The sequence below is a fragment of the Panthera uncia genome (genome assembly GCF_023721935.1).
Source record: "Panthera uncia isolate 11264 chromosome A1 unlocalized genomic scaffold, Puncia_PCG_1.0 HiC_scaffold_16, whole genome shotgun sequence".
Classification (NCBI taxonomy): Eukaryota; Metazoa; Chordata; class Mammalia; order Carnivora; family Felidae; genus Panthera; species Panthera uncia.
In genome coordinates this window covers 11916748-11936508 of record NW_026057576.1, presented here as the reverse complement: position 1 = coordinate 11936508, position 19761 = coordinate 11916748, and the positions used below count along the sequence as shown (strand labels likewise).

General features: G+C 39.1%; 1 protein-coding gene across 1 annotated transcript in view; it reads left to right on the top strand.

Moving 5' to 3' along the window:
- Positions 1-12440: 12440 nt before the first annotated feature.
- STARD13 (StAR related lipid transfer domain containing 13) overlaps positions 12441-19761 on the top strand; it is a 182092-nt gene continuing 174771 nt past the window's right edge. The window contains exon 1 of the mRNA XM_049646792.1: positions 12441-12966. Coding sequence (XP_049502749.1) covers positions 12798-12966 — 169 coding nt within the window. The 5' untranslated portion in view covers positions 12441-12797. The remainder of the gene's footprint in view (positions 12967-19761) is intronic.

Genomic DNA, 19761 nt, shown 5'->3' with positions numbered 1-19761 from the left:
AGTTACAGCATATTTTGAAAATCCAATAACATCTAAAAGTCTATGCTCTAGAAAAATAAAGGTACGCACAAAATTTTGTAAACAATTCCAGAATTTAGGTGGCTCATAGATCATAGGTTAATAAACCCAGTCTATTATGTTCATTGGTTAGAACAGGAGCTTCACTAGGACACTGATCGTTGTTTGTTTTATTCATTGCTGCCTTCCCAGCACTAAGAATATTGCCTGGCAAAAAGTAGGAGTTCAAAAAACAGTTGTTGAGTAAAAGTGATTCCAAATGCCTGTGCCCATTCACCTAACTATTGAGAGCAGGGTGGTAAAAATATGGTACAGAGAGGTTGCTTCTGTGCAAAATTTAGAACCACAGAATGACTTCCCAACCCTGACCACAGGGGACCCAAGAGATACTAAAAGGGACCTCCTGGGTCCAGATCTGAGTCATTATGGGCCAAGTCTGTTTTGTTTTGTTTTGCTTTTTAACATTAAATTCATCTTCTCTTCCCCCACTCTCAGAAAGGATAATGCCTTTAAAAGTTTCTTTTTAAATTAGAATTTGAAATACACTAGTATTTCAATTGGCACAGCACTTCTGAGTCAGTTTTCAGGAAGTATTTGGATAAAAAGTGTATGGAACACATTGTCCAAATGTTTCCTGGTGTCACCACTATATTATTTAAATGGATTTTTCTCATTGTTGGGAGTTAAGAACTTTAGTATGCTTAAAACTGAACTAAATATCCATTCATAGAAAACAGCTGTAAGGATATAACATGTTATGTATCCCAGGTTTTATTTTTATTTTTATTTTTTTTAGATTTTTTTTTCTTAATGTTTATTTGTTTTTGAGATGGGTCAGGGGCCAAGAGAGAGGGAGACCCAGAATCGGAAGCAGGCTCCAGGCTCCAAGCTGTCAGCATGGAGCCTGACACAGGGCTTGAACTCAAGAACCTCGAAATCATGACCCGAGCTGAAGTAGGATGTTAGCCAACTGAGCCACCCAGACGCCCCTCTGTCCCAGGTTTTAAACCCAAGAATAGCTGAGAAGATCCTTTCATATATCTAGAGATTGGGTCTTGTGCAGTTGACAGTTCTTAGTGCTCCCAGTGCATCTTTCCCCAAAAAGTGACATTCAAGAAGTGATACAAAGTCCTCTTTCAACTAGTCATTTTTTTTTTCTTGGTTTAAACGCTAATCCAGCTGAAACAAAGGATGGGAATGGAATGATTATCATATATACTTGGCCTGCTTGTTTATATGTATATACATATAAAGCGTGTAGATAAGGAAAGGGGCACCTTAAGCGACTCAGAACCTTACTTACACAATAAGTGGTAGATCGGGGACATTATTTGGTATTTTGCAACAGGAGACTAATAGGGTGGAAGTGCTATCCTGAGAAGCTAAGTGTTCTGTGATGCTCAGGTGGTACTCAGGTAGGCAAGAGTGGACACAGAGACACAAGCTGGACTGTCAGAGTCATCTAGGCTTGGGGGCTGGTCCCTACACAGTGGAGGAAGTAACTCAAGAAGGAATGGATGTGGGAAGCATTTTGAAAATGGAATCCATACACTTCTCCTCTCTCTCTCTCTCTCTCTCTCTCTCTCTCTCTCTCCCTGTCTCTTTCTTTCTCTTTCTCTTTCTCTTTCTCTTTCTCTTTCTCTTTCTCTTTCTCTTTCTCTTTCTCATTTTGAACACTGGGGTTTTGCCTAATACCATGTTAGGCACTAAGGAAGTTCAAGCTGTGTTAGACCATATCTATCATTTTTGTGCAGATTTATCTCCTGTCTATCTTACATCTGTGAGACACAGAAGCAGTTGGAAATAAACTGAGGCCGAGGTCCTTCTCCACACCTCCTGACATGATTCACTGGGTAATGATTATCAGATGATTATCACTGGATAATGATCCCCTCATTATATAAAAAAATATAATTAATCATGACAGAATATTTGGAAAGTGGAAATTTAAAAGACATCACCCATAATTTCACCATCCTAAAAATGGACACAATTATGTTTTTGATGTGTTTTCTTCTAATCTTTTTTTTACCATGCATTTAATTAATTAATTAATTTTATTTATTTTTTTTTACAAAATGTAATTATAGTAGATACTGCACCATTTTGTGCTCCTCATTTTCCAAATGCAACAACAAACACTGATTGATTAACAGAATGCTATGGGACTGGGTTTTCTAAGGTAATCCAAATTGAGAAAGAAACCAAGGCCAAGAATAGTCCTTGACATCCCCTGAGTTAGAGAATGAGAGAAAGAAGCTCATCAAAGACTAAGAGCAGCTTTTGGTATGCTCTATCCTTCTGTGTAGCAAACACATTTTTGGTACTTTGTGTTTTCCCGTGATTGATTAGTGTGAGTCATCTTGGTGGAGCGCCATAAAGACAAGGTAACCACGCCCAGCTATGTATGGTGTGCGTGGTCTGTTTAAACAGGTCTGTGTCTTAGGAGGCAGTGTGATTATGATTATGCTCTCGGAGGTTGGCCAGAGGCCACTACAGGCTTCAATAAACATCAAGCTCTAAAGAAATAGTCAAATGAGAAATCTCAAGACAGTCTCTATAGATCTATAGACACACATATATTCTAGAACAAAAAGGAACTCCTCCAGAAAGGCTGTGTGAAACAGACATAATAGCCAAGCAATACCTTTTCCTTCCCTTAACTCAAAGAAGCACCCATGGGTGTAGGTTTGGAAACCTGATTTGTCTTTAAAAGTTGCATTGTACTGGGGCACCTGGGTTAAGCATCTGACTTTGGCTCAGGTCACGATCTCACGGTCCTGAGTTCGAGCCCCATGTCGGGCTCGTGCTGACACCTCAGAGCCTGGAGCCTGCTTCCCATTCTGTTTCCCTCTCTCTCTGCCCCTCCCCCACTCATGCTCTGTCTCTCTCTCTCAAAAATAAATAAACATTAAAAAAATTTTTTTAGTACGATTGTACTGATTTTGAAAGCTGGTTAGGCAAAGGATAGCTTGTTTTCACAATGCCAGAGTACCATTTGATGGGTAGATAGATTCAGGACTTCCTACATATGTTGTCCCTATGAACCCTTCTGGCAGACCCCTCTTACTTCTGCCCAAGCCTATAAATCCTGAATTCAGTTTGCCTTCTTAGTTCTTTACCATTATTCACCATAGTGAATTCACCTTCTTCTAAAAAGTTGAGTACTTCTAGGAAATAGCTGTAGCTGAAAAGTATCCCCCCACTTTAGAGCTTTGGTGGGGAAACGGGAGAATGACTCATGTAGAACGTTTAGGGGAGGGGTGTCTCCTCCCAAGTTGAGTCTTAGAATCTGGGAGGTCTCTGTAACATGGTGATTTGAAATACTAATTCCTCTTATTAACTAAAGAAGGGAGCATCACATAGGAAAGTATTAATGTATTTTTTTCTTTTTTTCTTTTTCATGACCACGTTTTTCTTGATATTGTCTTCACCTTAATCTCATGCAGATATGTATCCGTTCAGGCTCAGCACTGCGTTTCCTGCTTGGCAGAATGAATTTGGTCCTGTTCTGATCTGGCTACTCTGCTCCTGCAGTCGCCTCTGCACACTCTGTTATATAATCAAGTCCGGTGGTTGTAACTGTCCTCAGCTTTTGCCATGATAAATCATACTGTGGAGAAGAGAGACAGTCCCTCTTTTACCACTTTGTCCATCTTTGTACCACTGGTGCCTAGCACTGTGCCTGGCATGAACTATGCACTAGAAATATTTGACTAGGAAAGGGTGAAAGAAAGGTACTGTGGCACATGTTAATTAGTGGCTTTGTCTCTATTTATGAGAAACAAGATGCCACCAAAAAATCAGTTTTTCATTACAGCAGAATCACCTTTGGTCAAGTCATTCCTCCCAACCCAAAAGTGGAATCTCCCCTTATTGTCCAGCCATAAACCATGAAATGTGTCTTCCCCATCACCTCAAAGTTCCACTGATACTGGTTTCTAGGGTTCTAGAAAGTTATCTTGGTACCTTCTCAATTTTGTAGTGTTTCTTTCTTTGTAGGATGTGTTTTAATGCTGTTACTCCTCCTGATACTTGCCATTCTTTAAAGTATAGATTAATGGTCTTGTATTAGGAATAAGGAGAAAAAACATTCTATCATATTCTTAGTGTACTGAGCTAAATATATCCAAGAACTTATATTAGTTTAAATATATAAGAAATGCAATTGCATTATGAATCCCACACTCTTATTCTTCCACAGTTTGTGGGCCATGATTATTTACAAACCTTTCTTAGTGCCCAACTGTTGCATGACGCCAGATGGGAAGCAATTATATAAAGAATGGAGACTGGTTCCAGAGCAACAGGTCAGCATACAATCTAAATAATGGTGTACCTTTCATTGGGCAATATCAAATATTTAATGTGGAGAATCAATAAAGGATTTTCCAAAGGGCTCATCATAGGATTTCTTTAATGAGCAAGCTTCCTTTTTATATTCAAATTATAATTTGAGTCAACATTGAAAAAATATATTCACTTGTTTAAGATAGGGACAGAGTTTATAGAATCTAATCTGATGTAAATGAGGATAAATTTCTAAGTGCAGACAAATCCCACCTAAGAGACTGAAAGATCCCATCCAGTAATAGAGGCAATCCATAAAGAAAGAAAAGAACAGAAACACCAAAAATGAGCAATTACCGTTATTTTCAAGTAGGGCAAAAACACATAAGTTCTAGAAAACACCAGACAGTAAGTTGATTAAAGTGTCCACCAAAACTCTTGAAAGAATTATTAAAAGATATTTATGAGCATGAAGAAGCAGAGGTGGTTGGTAACCTAGATGCAGCATGGGTCCATGAAGAACAATCAGCCCCATGTTGTTTGCCTTGTAATTGAAGGCACAGCAGGTGTTCAGGCTGACTCAAAGCTCAGGAAGATAGTTTTCTTTCTTTCTTTTTTTTTTTTAAATGGCTTTCAGCCTCTCTCTGTGAGGGGGCAAGGATTGCTCATCCCTCCAGGCTCCCTAATATTCCCAAGAAACCTTAAACTGCCCTCGGTTTGATGGTCAAAGCATATACTTTTGCCACTAACCAACAAAGTGAAATACATACATTTAAGTCCTCCCTCCTCCCCCACCCCGGAGAATAACACCTTGAATTATCTACTGTCCAATCCTTATCCAATCCAAATATTGTAGTAACAACAGCAAAATTTATGATGATTGCCTCAAAAATACGCGTCCATTCCTGTAGACATTGTAGACATTCCAGATCTTTGGAAAATTCAAATTATCATTTGTTCGATTACTTATTTAATCATTTATTAAACCAATTGCTATTGATTTCCCACTATGTGCCAGGCCTTGTGAAAGGCACTGAGTGTAGAATGTGAATGGAATAGACACGGTTCAGTCATGGAAATCTACTGGGGGCAAAAGGCAATGTGTGACTTAATGAACAAATAAATATGTGATTATAAATTTATTTTTTTAATTCTTTTAATGTTTATTTTTTTTTGAGAGAGAAACAGAGTGCAAGAAGGGGAGGGGCAGAGAGAGAGAGAGAGGGAGACACAGAGTCTGAAGCAGGCTCCAGGCTCTGAGCTGTCAGCACAGAGCCCAATGTGGGGATAGAACCCACAAACCATGAGATCACGACCTGAGCTGAAGTCGGATGCTTAACCAATTGAGCCACACAAGCGTCCCTGTGGTTATAGATTTAGAAGGTGCTGTAGAGATAAATGGAGTGTTGCTTCTGCTTAGGTAAAGCAAACAGGGATGGCTTGCCTGAGATATACCAGTTAAATTGATACTTGAAATCTGAAAAGGAACCAGGGATGGAAGGACTCCATGAAGAGAATCCAGGCTAAGGGGTAGCATGTGTGGAAAGAGGATTCTGAGGTAGCAAACTGGAGGAGGCTGGGTGATGAGGTGGGAGTGGTAAGCAGGGAGTAGATTGTGCAAGACCTTGTGGGCCAGGTAATGAGTTTGGGTTTTGTTCTAGGTGGAATGGAAAACTTTTGATGTATTTTAAGTAGGGAAGTGATATTGTTCAATGCATAGTTTAGATGATCACAGTGAAGAGCATACTTATATCATGTTTTCTGGAGGCCCTCATAGAAGCTACTTTTCCGAAATAGTGCTTGTTATTTTACTATTATTGGCATTGAAGGAGGCAGATAAGATACTATGAGCTCAAGTTTGTTACCAGATCCAGTATCATTGAAGATGCTGATTCTTTATGAGGGCCTTTTATTTACGAGAAAAGTTTTCTTGGGGGGGGGTCTCAATATCTGTTGATCTGTGTTTATCTTGAATAACCTTTTTGTTTTTATCTTATGGGTATGCTGAGTTTTGTAATTGATCTTATTTTCCTTTTGCTTTGTCACATAGGAATCTTCAGCCACCTCCTACAAACGTACAGAATTGTGTGGCTTATAGTTCTGTAAACTGATTTCAGCCTTAGCTTCATTATTTTCCTACACTTACTTTACCTTTTTCCGAACTCACTTAACTATTCATTTTATGCTTTAAAAATATAGGTATTTTTGTCAGCTGCATCAACGAACAAGGCAGAATTAAATAGTTGGAGGAGAAAATCCGGAACTGAAAATATCTCAATAATTCCAATAAGTTGAAAGACCTGTTCTTTAGTTTGAAAGGTCATTTGTTAAATACAGAATAGAGAACACTCATAGCAGCAAATTTGTGAAGATACATTAATACCACAAGGCTTAAGCACTTAGATTGGCTGTAAAACAGAATCTGTGACATAACACTTAACATTGGTGTAATGGTGAATCTCTTTTCTATCTTCCCTGGCAGACTCTCCCTTGAGAGCAGAAACCACATGTAATCACCTTTGTGGCTTCCATACTTATTACAGTGCTGTACAAGCATTCAGTCCATGCTGAATTAATGATTGAGTAAATATAGATTAAAAAAATCCAACGTCCCGTATCTTAAACTGGATCAGCAGAAATACAATGCCCTGAATGGAAGAGGTATTCACATATTGTATCATGAGCTACCGTGCTTGACTGTTTCTGGAGCTCTAAGTTTAGGGTGGGAGCCATATTCTTAAAGAGATACTGACAGACTGGACTCAATCTAAAAGATAGCAATTGAGCCAGTGGATGGAAATTATAAGGAAAAAATTTCTTAAACAGTTTGTCGTCCTCAGTGAAATAAAAACACTTCATATATGTGGGTAGAGTATTACTTAATTGATCTGTATAGTAGTTGGGTGTTTGGATTAGAAGATATTTAATATCCTTTCCAAATCCAAGATGTAAAAACTTTATGCCAATAGGAGTTGCAATGAATAAGTGGATTCCATATTTGTAACAAGCTAATCTAATTAATGTGCCACATAATGACTATTTACAGGTATTAACATGACTGTTCATACTAAATATTTTTTCATTAGTCATGAAAATGTTTCTGAAGGCAATAGGTTTTGACAGGGTGAAAGAAGAGGAAATCACACAGTTCCAAATCTTTGAAACAACTTAGCAAAGTGAAAGAATTTTGGTTTGGCTGGAATGGATGGGTGTAGGCAATGAGCCCAGGACAAGTCAGACCAGATCACTTGCCATATGAACTGGGGCTGACGGTTGGGTCCCCAGGGGATGGCATAAGGGCAGTGCATGTGCTCTTGGAGACCCATAGAGGCAAAGTCAACCAAAGACAGTAGGGAGGGCTGAGAGACAAAATAAAGCAAACCTATTACCACCCCCAAGTCCAGCAACAGGAGCTGGACTCTAAATGGGGGAGACATGGTCTATAGCTGGTAAAGCTGAATCAGAAGAGAATCCGCTCTGAAACTTTCATGGAGGGCCCTGGTCATGGCTATGAATGTTAGTTTCACTGGCTTGCCTGCATTGGTCAATGGGCATGTGGTGCATGCATGTTGGGAAGGCTTATTGGCACAGGGTTGGGCACAGGCTCCACGAATCAATTGGTGGAAATCCTCAAAGTGAGCTTCAGAACCCACAGGAAGGCTCTGCCATTAACCCACAACGTTTGGATTCAAGTAATCTCAAAAGCAGCTTTGCAAATCCGTTCTGCTTTTTTCCGCCTACCACTTGTATCTCAAACATTTTCCTGCTTGGCAGGACTACCTTGGCTCCCTCTGAACAGGCTGATGAGGAAGCTGGAATGCATGTGAAGGAGGAAAAGGAGTAGTAGACAGATGAAAGCATGGGAGTCATTCCTGGCTTCTGTAAAATCACACCTAGCTTTCTTCTATATGTACCTAAGATTCCACTGAGCACTACTCTAGGATCATCTACCAAAAGACTTGGTACCTAAAGTTTTGTTTAGAGGTCAAGTTTCAGAATTTTGACTGTATTTGGAGCATTTGCATTGGGAAGAAATTCCCTAGAAAAGGTAAGACCATATGCAGAGTTAGCCTTGAGGATGAACAGAAAGCAGAGGGCAAAGAGCCTACCCTGCAAAAGGAATGTGCTTTTTAAACAAAAAGACAGTCAAGCTGCTTCTGCACTTTAGAATTAGGGTGGGAGTGGGTGGGTCTCCAGTTCTTAGCTTTGGGTTGCTCCAAAGAGGGCCCATGGTTCTCACTGGTTAATTAAAAGCTCTGGGCTGTGTAGTTTGCTCTCTAGATACCTAGATCTCAACCACTACAACAATTTAGCCAATCCATTGTGGTTTAGCCAATCCAATTTAGCCAATCCTATGCAGTTGACCTTTGAACAACAAGGGGGTTAGGGCGCCAACCCCCATGCAGTCTGCATATAACTTGGCTCCCTGAAAACTTAACCACTAATACCAACTTGACCTGAAGCTTTATTGGTACTACAGAGTCAATTAACACATATTTAGTATATGTATTATATATGTACTGTATTCTCACAATAATCTCAAAATTCTTTAAAAATTTTTTCAGTATATCTAGGCTTTGTTGTTTTTCTGCAAGTTTTTTAAGTTGTTGCAAGTCTCCAAATTTTTCCCAATATATTTATTGAAAAACATCTGCATGGGAGTAGACCTGTGCAAATAAATATGCAGTATCTAAGGGTCAACTGTATTTTCATTTAAGCATTCCGGTATCACATGAAATTATACAGGATTAAGATGATTTTCAGTATATCCCTCTAAAATTTTTTCCTCTATCCAGTGTCCCCAGCACCCTCTCAGTGCCACAATTTTCCTTTCCCTGTCCCTTGTGTGTGATAGTGGAAAGGGTTAAAATATCATCAGCTTGGAGATAGACAGTGGCTCTACACTTGGTTGCTGTATGACCTGGGACATCTCTTCATCCTTGGGAGTCTTAGGTTCCTGTTCTACAAAATAGAAGACCACAGACATTAATTAAAGACATGCCTGGTACATACGAGGAGCTCAACACTGTTAGCTCCTCCCACTTCCCCCTTCCCCTGTTCATTGCTCTCTTTGGGTCTCTCAGTATTCATCTGTTTATTCCAACCCCGAAATAGTCTAAGTGAAGATTGCTCTTGACCAAATTAGGAAAGAGGAAAAGAGGTGAAAACTAAAAACTAGCACCATCCATTTTCCTCATTTTTATTTTTTAATTTTTATTTATTTATTTTTAAAGTTTATTTTATTTATTTTGAGAGAGAGAGAGAGAAGGGGAAGGGCAGAGAGAGAGGGAGAGAGAGAGAATCCCAAGCAGATTCCATGCCGACAGCACAGAGCTTGACGTGGGGCTCAAAATCATGAACCTTGAGATCATGACCTGAGCCGAAATCAAGAGTTGGACACTCAACCAACTGAGCCACCCACGCGCCCATTTTCTCCATTTTTAAAAGGAATTAGAAAGGAAGGAATTCAGCATTAGTCTTGAAAGATACACTTGGGTGTTCAGCACTTTCTCTTTCTCTCTGATTTCTTTGGACCTCTCTCACTCACCAGTAAAGACAAAGAATTCTCTCAACTAGTTGAATGGAGACAGTATCAGCCCAAGGAAGATTATTAGCAATTTCTCACTTTTACATTTACAACAAACAGAAAGAGCTGCCCACCCAGTGGTAATTATTTGATCACTAGGACTAAATAATGAAAAAAATATTCATTAAAAGGGTGTGGATTTCATAGCAATACATTAGCATAAAACAAGTCGTTAAAGGTGCTAATAAGAAAAGTGTTACTTAGCTGCTTTAAATATGGTATTTTGGACATTTGAAATGACCAAAACATGGTGAGCAGTCACATGGATTTATAGCTACTACTTGAACCATAAAATCAAACTTGTCATGATAGAGAAGACAGAAATGCTGATATGTAATCCTTCATAGATCCCCTTATTAAAACTTAAACTGATTTTTAGAAAAATTAGGCTTTCTTCTAAGTTGTCTTTGTTTTAATCAGGGAATAGAAATTCCTTTTTTTCCTTAATTTACATTTAATTCTTGTCCTTCATTGCCAATCTCTTATGAAATACTATGTTTCATGTTGTTGCATCTGTTTACATATATATCAAAGAATACATGTTTATGATCTTGATGTTTTCAGAACAAAACACCTTGGGACTTTCAGTGCAGAATGGAGGCACTGTGATTTTTTTTTTTTTTTTTTAATACTAAACTGGCCATGATACACTGCAGTGCTTCTCAGAGAGGCTCATTCCATTTATTTTTAAAATGTAGCCAAGTCAGTAATGAACTACCAGCCTGGCATTGGGAATGGCCAATCTTTAAGTGTTATTCACAGCTATAAAACAAGTAGATTTTATTTCCAGCCTTTACCTTCCCCTTGCTTAGCTTTTGGAACCTATCCCAAGTTGCTAAGTTCGTGGTCTTTCTCTCTCCATTCTCCTTCCATTCTCTCCCAGTGAAAAAGTGATAACTGCTAGTTGTCTGGCTTGAACACATGTTTAATGGCAGTGATGTCCCTAATGTTAGCCTATCAAAACAAAAGCACGTGCACAAAGTAGCTGGCATTGACCTCTCCATCAGAGGGCATCCAGAGCTGGACCTGAGCTTGGATTCTGATGTGATTTGAATTTAATTCGATTAAATTACAGGATCTAATACTGAAGTGTAATGCTAAACCTGTCTACCATTACTGCCCATGCTTTTGGCATACCAGGGCCACTAGACCTTAGATCCCTTTCACCTTCCACAAAAGATGCCCTGGAATAGCAAAACTCTGATCAAACCCTAAATAAGAATGGAAAGGGAACAACATAATCCATTGAGATCTTTCCTCTTCTACTGTGATGCTGTTGAAACCCTAATGCTTGGCTACTCTTGCATAGCTATCGGAAGAGGCTCACAATTGCCATGAGAGAGTGTATATTCTACCGCAGGCTCTGTTCATTTACGTAGTAGGATAGTCATGCGAGGTGAGCTGCCTACTGGTCAGAATCAGGCCAGCAAAAATTCCCACAGGGAAGAGCGTTAGGGCTGACCACCGTTAGCCACAGTAACAAGAATTGGGGTCCTAAGTTAAGTCCTGTTAAACTTTTGAGAGTTTTTTCATCATTAAGACTATAAATCACAGGCCAGGCTGTTTCAGTTTCAGCCAGCCAAATGTAAGAACAACTTGGCCATATGCTTCTTTTTCAAAGAACTTTATTCATTTAGCCCCAGGCTCAGAATTCAACAATGTTTTCTATGGACTTTTTCTCTTCACATCAAATAATATTAAAGCGGGAAAATATGGGGGAAAATTCTAATTACTCCCATATGTATACTTGGAAATGGCCAAATGGAATTATTCACAGTTTCCTTAAACACATACTCTGATTCCTGATCTCCACACGTGTGGGCATAGACCCTAGTGCAAAGACCTCCTCAGGCTCTGTTTGTCAGAATCGCACTCATTTTTTTAAAGCCCACCCAAATGTCTTCTCTGTGCGCCCTGCTACGATCACCCCAGTCGAAAATAATATCGCTCCCCCAACATTGTCTTTGTGTCTTTTTTGAGACACCTCTTACATAAGGTTTGTGAAAGCCTTAAACTTTTGCGTAACTTCTCTTCTGGTCCTTAGCAGCTTGGCAGCATAAATCTGAATCTTTCCAGTGATTCGTGGCAGTGTCTTAAATGTGATCAGTACTTCATAACTATTTTGCTTCTTGGCGATTAACTGTTGGGGGTGTCGAAAAATTAAAGGGAAATAGATACTTAACAAATATGTGTATGCCCTTTGCCTCTCCCAGTCATCTGTAAGAGCTCTCAGCCTCCCACTGCAGAAGGTCAGGAGTCTGTAGTGTATTTACTCTGGGTGTTAAAGCACTTGAAAGTTTATTTTTCACTGGAAGAGCTTTGTTTGATTCATTCTTTGTAAGGAAGGGTGCTAGCATACTCAGCTGTTGATGCTTATTTGGAGTAGTTTTTCATTGGAGACGTTTATCACACCCATTTGTTACCTGTCTGCAGCTGCCTTTGGAGAAAGCAAACGTGCTTTCTGTAACTTTTACAGCCTCCAAGGAAATCTATGCCCAGGGCTCAGTTTTCTTCTACTGCCTTTTCTTTTACCTTTCTCTTTTTAACTCGTTGAGTGAGCGCTGCTTCCTGGCGCTTAGTCAGCTCTGAGGCACCGCAAACGCTGGCATTTGCCTTCAGCACCGTGGGGGGATCAGAGCTGCTGGAACTGCCCGTCTAGGGGGCTGGGGGCTGACTGCTTACGGTCCCGGTCTCCTTTCTTCTTCTGATTGGCTGCTCGGGGTCACGTGAAGGCCGGGGGCTGGAATTCTGAGTTGTGGCTTTTGGCACTCCTTCTTCTTTTTAAAAATCGCCTGGTGTGTGGAGCTCCGCCGGGCTTGGTGCCTCGCTCCCTTACTGAGACTGGAGACAGCCGGGAACAGCCACAGGGCAGACTGAGGTGGCAAAAGGGAAATCTGCCGAGATGTTCAGTCAGGGACCCAGGACCCCAGCTTCAGGCTGCTACTATCTAAATTCCATGACACCTGAGGGCCAGGAGATGTACTTGCGATTTGATCAGACGGCGAGGCGCTCTCCTTACAGGATGAGCCGGATTCTAGCACGCCATCAGCTAGTGACTAAAATTCAACAAGGTGAGTGGCCGGTAGAGGAAGGCTGTTGCTAATTCTGATTTCTGTTGGCTCTATTTCATGCTAACCCAGTTTTTTACATTGTTGTTTTCACTTTACAATACATGGATTTCTATGCCACGCTGCACGTAACTTTTAGAAATAACTTTAGGCAGCAGTTTTAAACAAACAGTGACAGCGCTTAGCTGCCACATAACTCAACTTCAAGCGCCCGGAAAACTTCACGGTAGGGCGGTGAATCCTGCATTTCCAAAATTTATGTGCGTCTACACAATAAGTGAGGCAGGTTTACTCGGTGTGTGTTTCGGGAGCTTTTCTGCAGCTTCCTCACAGTGTGTCACATTTAAAACTTGGACATTTGTTTATTTCCTTGGAGGGAGGGTAGAGAGGGGGGACTCACTTGTACCCCGCCCAGATTCTTTATAACATTGTTAGCCACAGGGGAAAGTTAGAATTCTATTCTTAAGGCCACTGGGCTGACAACCGACTCGCATTCTCTATTTGTATGTTTAGGTCAGTAGTCTCTGATTTGTTGATACTGTTTTTCTGGTGAAGGGTAAAGGTGTCTGCTAAGTTCAAAACAAAGCTTGTGACATGCGCTTGGAAGCAGCAGCTTCCTAAGCCCAGGGGAAAGGATATTGATTACAAGCTGCTAGATGTTCCTTTTTATTCTCTACAAAAAAAAATTAATAAATAAAAATTAAAAAATAGGTCAACAGCCTGGACATCACTAAAACTCCTCATTCTCCAAAAATAGTTAAAACATGCTTCTCATCTTAGGGTTGGTCTGTAGAAGCTGGAAAATGAGCATTCCTAAGAGACTCCTAACTGGTGCTCATTTAAAAGACACACACATACACCCACATCATCACAATAAGTTTATGAAGTTTATGACCACGCCCCTCGTGGGCTAAACAAAAACAAAAACACAAAACAAGAAACCCAATAACTAAATTATTATATTGGTGATACGAAATTTACCAGGAATTTCTAGAGCCATTATACAAACACAATTTCCACTTAAATAAATGAGTTTAAGATTTTATTGAATTTTAGAAGGGAAGTTGGGGTTTGTAATCGTGAAAATCTTATTGTAATGTTTCCAAAAGGAACAATATGTATTCTAGCGAGTAGCAGTTGATGAGATTGTTTCCTTGGAAATTAGGATTTGTTTGTAAAGGTTCAGGAACTGGTTATGTGTGAAGGATACTGGTCCTACATACCAGTCTGATTTCAGGAAGGATATTATGTCATTCCATAAACTCTGTGTGCAGGTCTTGATTGAATAGAAACAAAAGTAATTATTTCCCTGTGGCTTGATTTAAAAATACATTAGTCTTAGAATAAAAACCAGCTAAAGCTTTAGAGATTTCTGACAATGGTGCTTTGCCAGATGCCATCATCGCTATGGATGCAGGAGCTTGGCAAATGTTTGATGATGCTTTATCATCTATGCTCGTTAAATGTTCTTCAGCATGCATGTAAAGTGCATTATGTTAGAAACACTGCATATAGAAATAGTTTGAAGTTGTTTTGCGGATCTCCTTAAATGTATTTACGACGATTGATTTCATTAAAATTCTTTATGTGTTTTTTGGATGAAAGTTACATTCCTACTGAGGATTTGAAGTTGTGAACACATGCATGATCATTGAAAGGATACTCTGAGTCTATGTTTCTTTTGCCTAAATAGAATATGTGAGCATTCTCACCTTTTTGTGCTGGGCAACAGAGTGTTTGAAACCAATGTATGCCTAGAAATTAAGAGTGATCATGAAGATCATAGGGGAGCATGAAGAAATTCCAATAGTCCAGCCATTGAGAACTCATCATTTGTTGATATTATGCAATGATATAGTAAGACATTATGATAGCAGAAGCAAAATTTCCTGGGTAAGAGTAGAGAATATTGACTGAGCATTTATAATGTTTCAAGCACTACTCCGGGAGCCATATATATATATATATATATATATATATACACACACACACACATATATTTCAATTTATTTTACCCTCAAAAAAATCTTCTAAGTGAGCACATACTATTATCATACCCATTTTAAAGGCAGGAAAACAGAGACACATAGAGGTCAAGTAACTTCTTACAGTTTACATAGTAGGTGCTAGTATTTTAATATAACTCTGAAGCCCATGCTCTGCAATACCCTAAACTGTTTCTGGTTTTTATAACGAAGGTGGAAGTATTGGACTTGAGATTTATTTTAGATTTTGTAATATGCCAAAGTCATTTCAGTCTTTTCTACTCGGAATGCAGCAACAAACCATATGGCAGAATCAGAATCGGTCACTCACAATGCTATTTCCAGTCAGGTTTTATTTCGCTAATGGAAGCAGAGTGCTGTGTGTTTTACCTTTCTTGAACAGCTAGTATCCAATAATGCATGATGTCAAGTTATTTTACTGATGGCCTATAATCATTCAGTTAAAGTTTACCAAGTGCGTATTAAATTAATAGCACCATTATTTTTTGTAGTTCACAGAGCGGTATCTCGAAATGACAGCAACATCAGTAAAATTGTTTACTCTATCGTAGATCTTTCATGGAGAATTTAGCATTGTATTATTATAATTTGGGGCATTATTACTGATGATCATAATCTCTCATGGTTGTTGGGAACAGTGCAAACAAGAGTAAGTTGCTCCCCACTGACCTCATTATAGTGAGCTAATCATTGAATGGCATGGACATGATTCAACAGCAGATGCACTCATGAGAAGGAAAACAAAGAGGAGAAATAAAGGAATCTTTGATGATGCATAGGATCAGAATTAGTTGCTCAAACCCAGGATGAATCTAAACTTGCTCATCTTAGGGTATGCTCCAAAATACAGACGCATTATTTCTCTTAGCCTTCTTTATAGTTCTGGAGTTTTAAGTCCAGTTAAAAGAGAAGAGAAGTTTAAAATAGAGGATTGCTTTGCAAAGTGAAAGTTTATCATAAGTCACACTGCCCAGAATCCCTACCCCACAATCTCGCTGAATCAATGGGTAAATTGTTGTATGGAGAGAGAATGGAAATAATAATGGTCTTTATTTGCCTCAGTAGCAGGCACTTGGGAATGGACAAGAGGGGGGATGCTGGGGAGGTGGAGGAAGAGTATGTTAGGCCACAGGAAGGGAGAATTGGGATCTCTTGTCATTTGATAGCTATGATGCATTGGCTACAGGTGCACCATGTTGAAAGCTTATATACTCATGCATATGCTATCTGGAAAATCCAAATCTAGGCAAATACATAAATGTGATTATTTGCTTTGTGAAAGAATTCATCTTGCTATTATACTATTTTTTAAAAATTATTTTGAATGCTGAAAATGGCATGATATGGACCTGATTGTAGTCAAGTTCACTGAACCAGAAAAAAAGGAGACCAGGATGCAGGCTCTTATGTAGACCCCCTCTCATTCTTTCACTATGGTAAGTTTCAGAACCTTACTTGGCCTTTGTTTCTTGATGAGAAAATGAGATGGTCAGTCTCTGGTTTCTAAAGTTTATTCTGGTTCTCAAGTCCTCTCTCTGGTTGAGTCAGAACTCCTTGAACAAGAGTGTGCAAAGCAGGGACTCCTTAAACCTAAAATAATAAGTTGAAAAGAAAACAGAGCAGCTTTCTAATGTAGAATAAATCAGTGGCTTATAATTTTTCTACAACTTGTCAAGGAAATTATTACTGTGGAAGTCAGATTTTAGTTCTACGGCTGTCACTAATTAATTGTGTGCTCTGGGGCACGCTACAACTTCTCTGGGCATTCTTTCCTTCTTCCATAAAATAAAGGGTTTGGATTAAACAAACGTGAGGTTCCCATCATGTCTAAAATTCTGGGATTCATGATCACAGGTATCATGTTAAGAAAGAGAGGCAGTTCTTATTTCTGTTTTTCTTATTATGTCATTTAATACCTACCTGGACATGTTTCTTTGATACCTGTTTAATGCTCTCATTATCAATTTAATGGGCACGTTAGGACAGCCAGTCTTGGGGACTATTTAAATATCATTACTACCTATAATTATAGAGAAACTGTAAAAAAAAAACAAAAAAACCCCACCTTTCTTTCTCTAGAGTCCAGGACTGTGAAATGGAGGTATTGCAGTGCCTGGCCTATTGCAAAGAATGTCCGTGTGTGTGTGCCCCTGTGCTCACAGAAAGACGTCTTTTCTTGACAGAAAATGCAAAATGTAGAAAATTTCATAACCAAGAGAATTAGTGAAAGTCAGATTTGCATTTTCTTTGACTTTTATTTATTTTTGAAAGAGAGCGAGTGAGTGGTAGAGGGGCAGAGAGAAAGGGAAAGAGAGAATCTTAAGCATGCTCTGCGTTTAGTGCCGACTGCGTTAGCATGGACTGCGTTTAGTCCCACATGGGACTCGAACTCACGAACCATGAGATCAGGACCTGAGCCAAAATCAAGAGTTCAGTGCTCAAACGACTGAGCCACCTTGGTGTCCCTCATTGACTTTTTATCTGAGACTATTTTTAAGGATCACATCTGAGTTGAACTTAACCAGAGTGGAGTAAACTGCCTTCCTTCTGCTCCCAGGGAATGGAACTGGGTATTAGTGATGTGCTGTCTGTCTCTCATTACTCCATCGGGCCACATGGCATCTTGGGAATTTGCCCGACCTAAGTGGTAGCCTTGCTCATCCTGGTGGGAGAGCCCCAGCCCCCCAACTGGATAGCGTCAGCGGAAATTAAACAATCATTTATTCTTTGAGAATTGCCCTTTCTCCATGTCCAGTATTTTCTTACCCAACCACTTTCAGAAATGGAGGGTGGAAACACTGGCAGAAAAACAGATGGAACACAGAAAACAGGGTGAGAATGCATCAGTCCTGTATTGCTCAAGTTCTTTTTTAAAAAAGTGGCAACTGTCAGAAATTCACATTCCATGAATCAGAGCCTCTTTCTGTTCAGTGCTGGTGACCGAAGGACCTGTACATAAAGGGTACTGTTTAACCGAAAATTACAGGAAAGTCTGTTGGGAGAATTAAGTCAACGAACTTTGCATAACATTTTAAAAGTGATCACATATTAAAAATGCAAGCAGTTAAGAAATAAGTACTAGAAGGGAATTAGCAAAGAATGATATGTAAAACTTGAGAGTTTAATTTTAACCAAATTGAGACATCCATAGCTGCACGTCCCTGCTTTTATTAGCTCTAATTTTATAAACACACATCCCAGATGCAGGTAATTGCCAAATCTGGATTATGTGATATTATTTTCAGTGAGTAGAGATTCATTTTTTCCTCCTCTTTTCCCCAGTCAGTGTTTAGTTCTTTGTAAATTCTCGATGCTGGTCCACTCTTACAAAGCAAGGTTCCTCATTTCCTTAGCCACCTAGTCATGGGCAGTGCTTCTAGCTCTTCAGGTAACCCAAAAAAATTTAGACAGAGAGAAAATGAAAAGTGGGTTTTGGTAAACCTCTATACAGAAGGAAACACATCAGTTGGGATTTCATGGTGACAGGTCATGAATGAGCATGTGCCTTGTGCATTTTATTAACTATGCGAACCCAGTGGTAAGTCTAGGAAGAAGATACAAGAAGATAGGAGACCACGAGTTGCATATCTGATATTTGAATGAAGTAAGGATCATGTGAAAATCATTATCTGTCTCCTAAGGGGCAGTGTGAATATGATTTTCATGTGGGTAAAGACATCATAGATTAATTTACATTCTAATGCATTATCTAAAGGATTTGATGTAGTGTATAAAAGAATATACAACTCCGTGAAGGTTATTAAAAGACAAATCTGATGAAGAGAAAAATATAGGTTAATTAATATAATAAAGGGATTATATTACATCCCTTTAATATATTAAAGAGATATTACATAAAATATGAAACGTAAGGTGCTAAATAATTATTAAAAGTGGGCTTTAAATTTAGCCTGAGCTTTCCCTAATCTAAGCAAAGAGGAAAACATGATCAGGGGAAGATTTGCCATGGTGAAAACACACCAGCGCAGCTTTTCCTGGGACTTGATGTTTGGGAGAGTTTTCTCCCGAGAACTGGATATATGAGAGCAGTTTCATACAGATCTCATAAAGGGGACACTACGATATGGAGATGTAGTGGATAAATTAAACATTTCCTGCAGTGAATTCAATTGCAAGTTTCCTATAGGATCCTGCAGTGAAACCAGGGGCATAATAACAAATTATAATTCAGTAAAAATATTTGGGGATGGGGTGAGTGGCTCAAAACAAGGAGGTTCAGGTATGCAACCTGTTTCTTCTCCTTAATCTTGAAATAGCATGGAAGCTGTCTACAGATAGTTTCTCATTTGGCTTCACAGAACACTAGTCCTGTTAGATATTCAGGGGAGAAATGTTTCTGTGGTTAAGTAATTTGAGAAATGCTATATCCTCTTTCCCTTTTTGGAAATTCACACTTATGAAAGGCCCAGAGAAATCCTGCGGAAAGTAATTTAACTTTGTTCAAACTGGTGTATTTCATCATGAATCCATTTTTCACCGGATACCAGGAAGTGACATCTTATAAAATCATGCTCCCTGGGGAACGCATTTTGGAAAAGCTGATTGAGGAAGCTTCAGGACCTGTGGTTCATTCGGATAATTCTCTTTGACTATTATTTCTTGCATGGATTGGGCAATAGATAGTTTGAGGTTATATTTTGGAGAGTAAATTGTAAATATTTTCTGTTTTCAAATAAGGCCAGCTCCATGTACTCTAAAAATCAACTGGGTGTAAAGACAAGATTGACATCTCTTTATAAAAATTAACAAATAAAGGGAGATTCTTACCTGT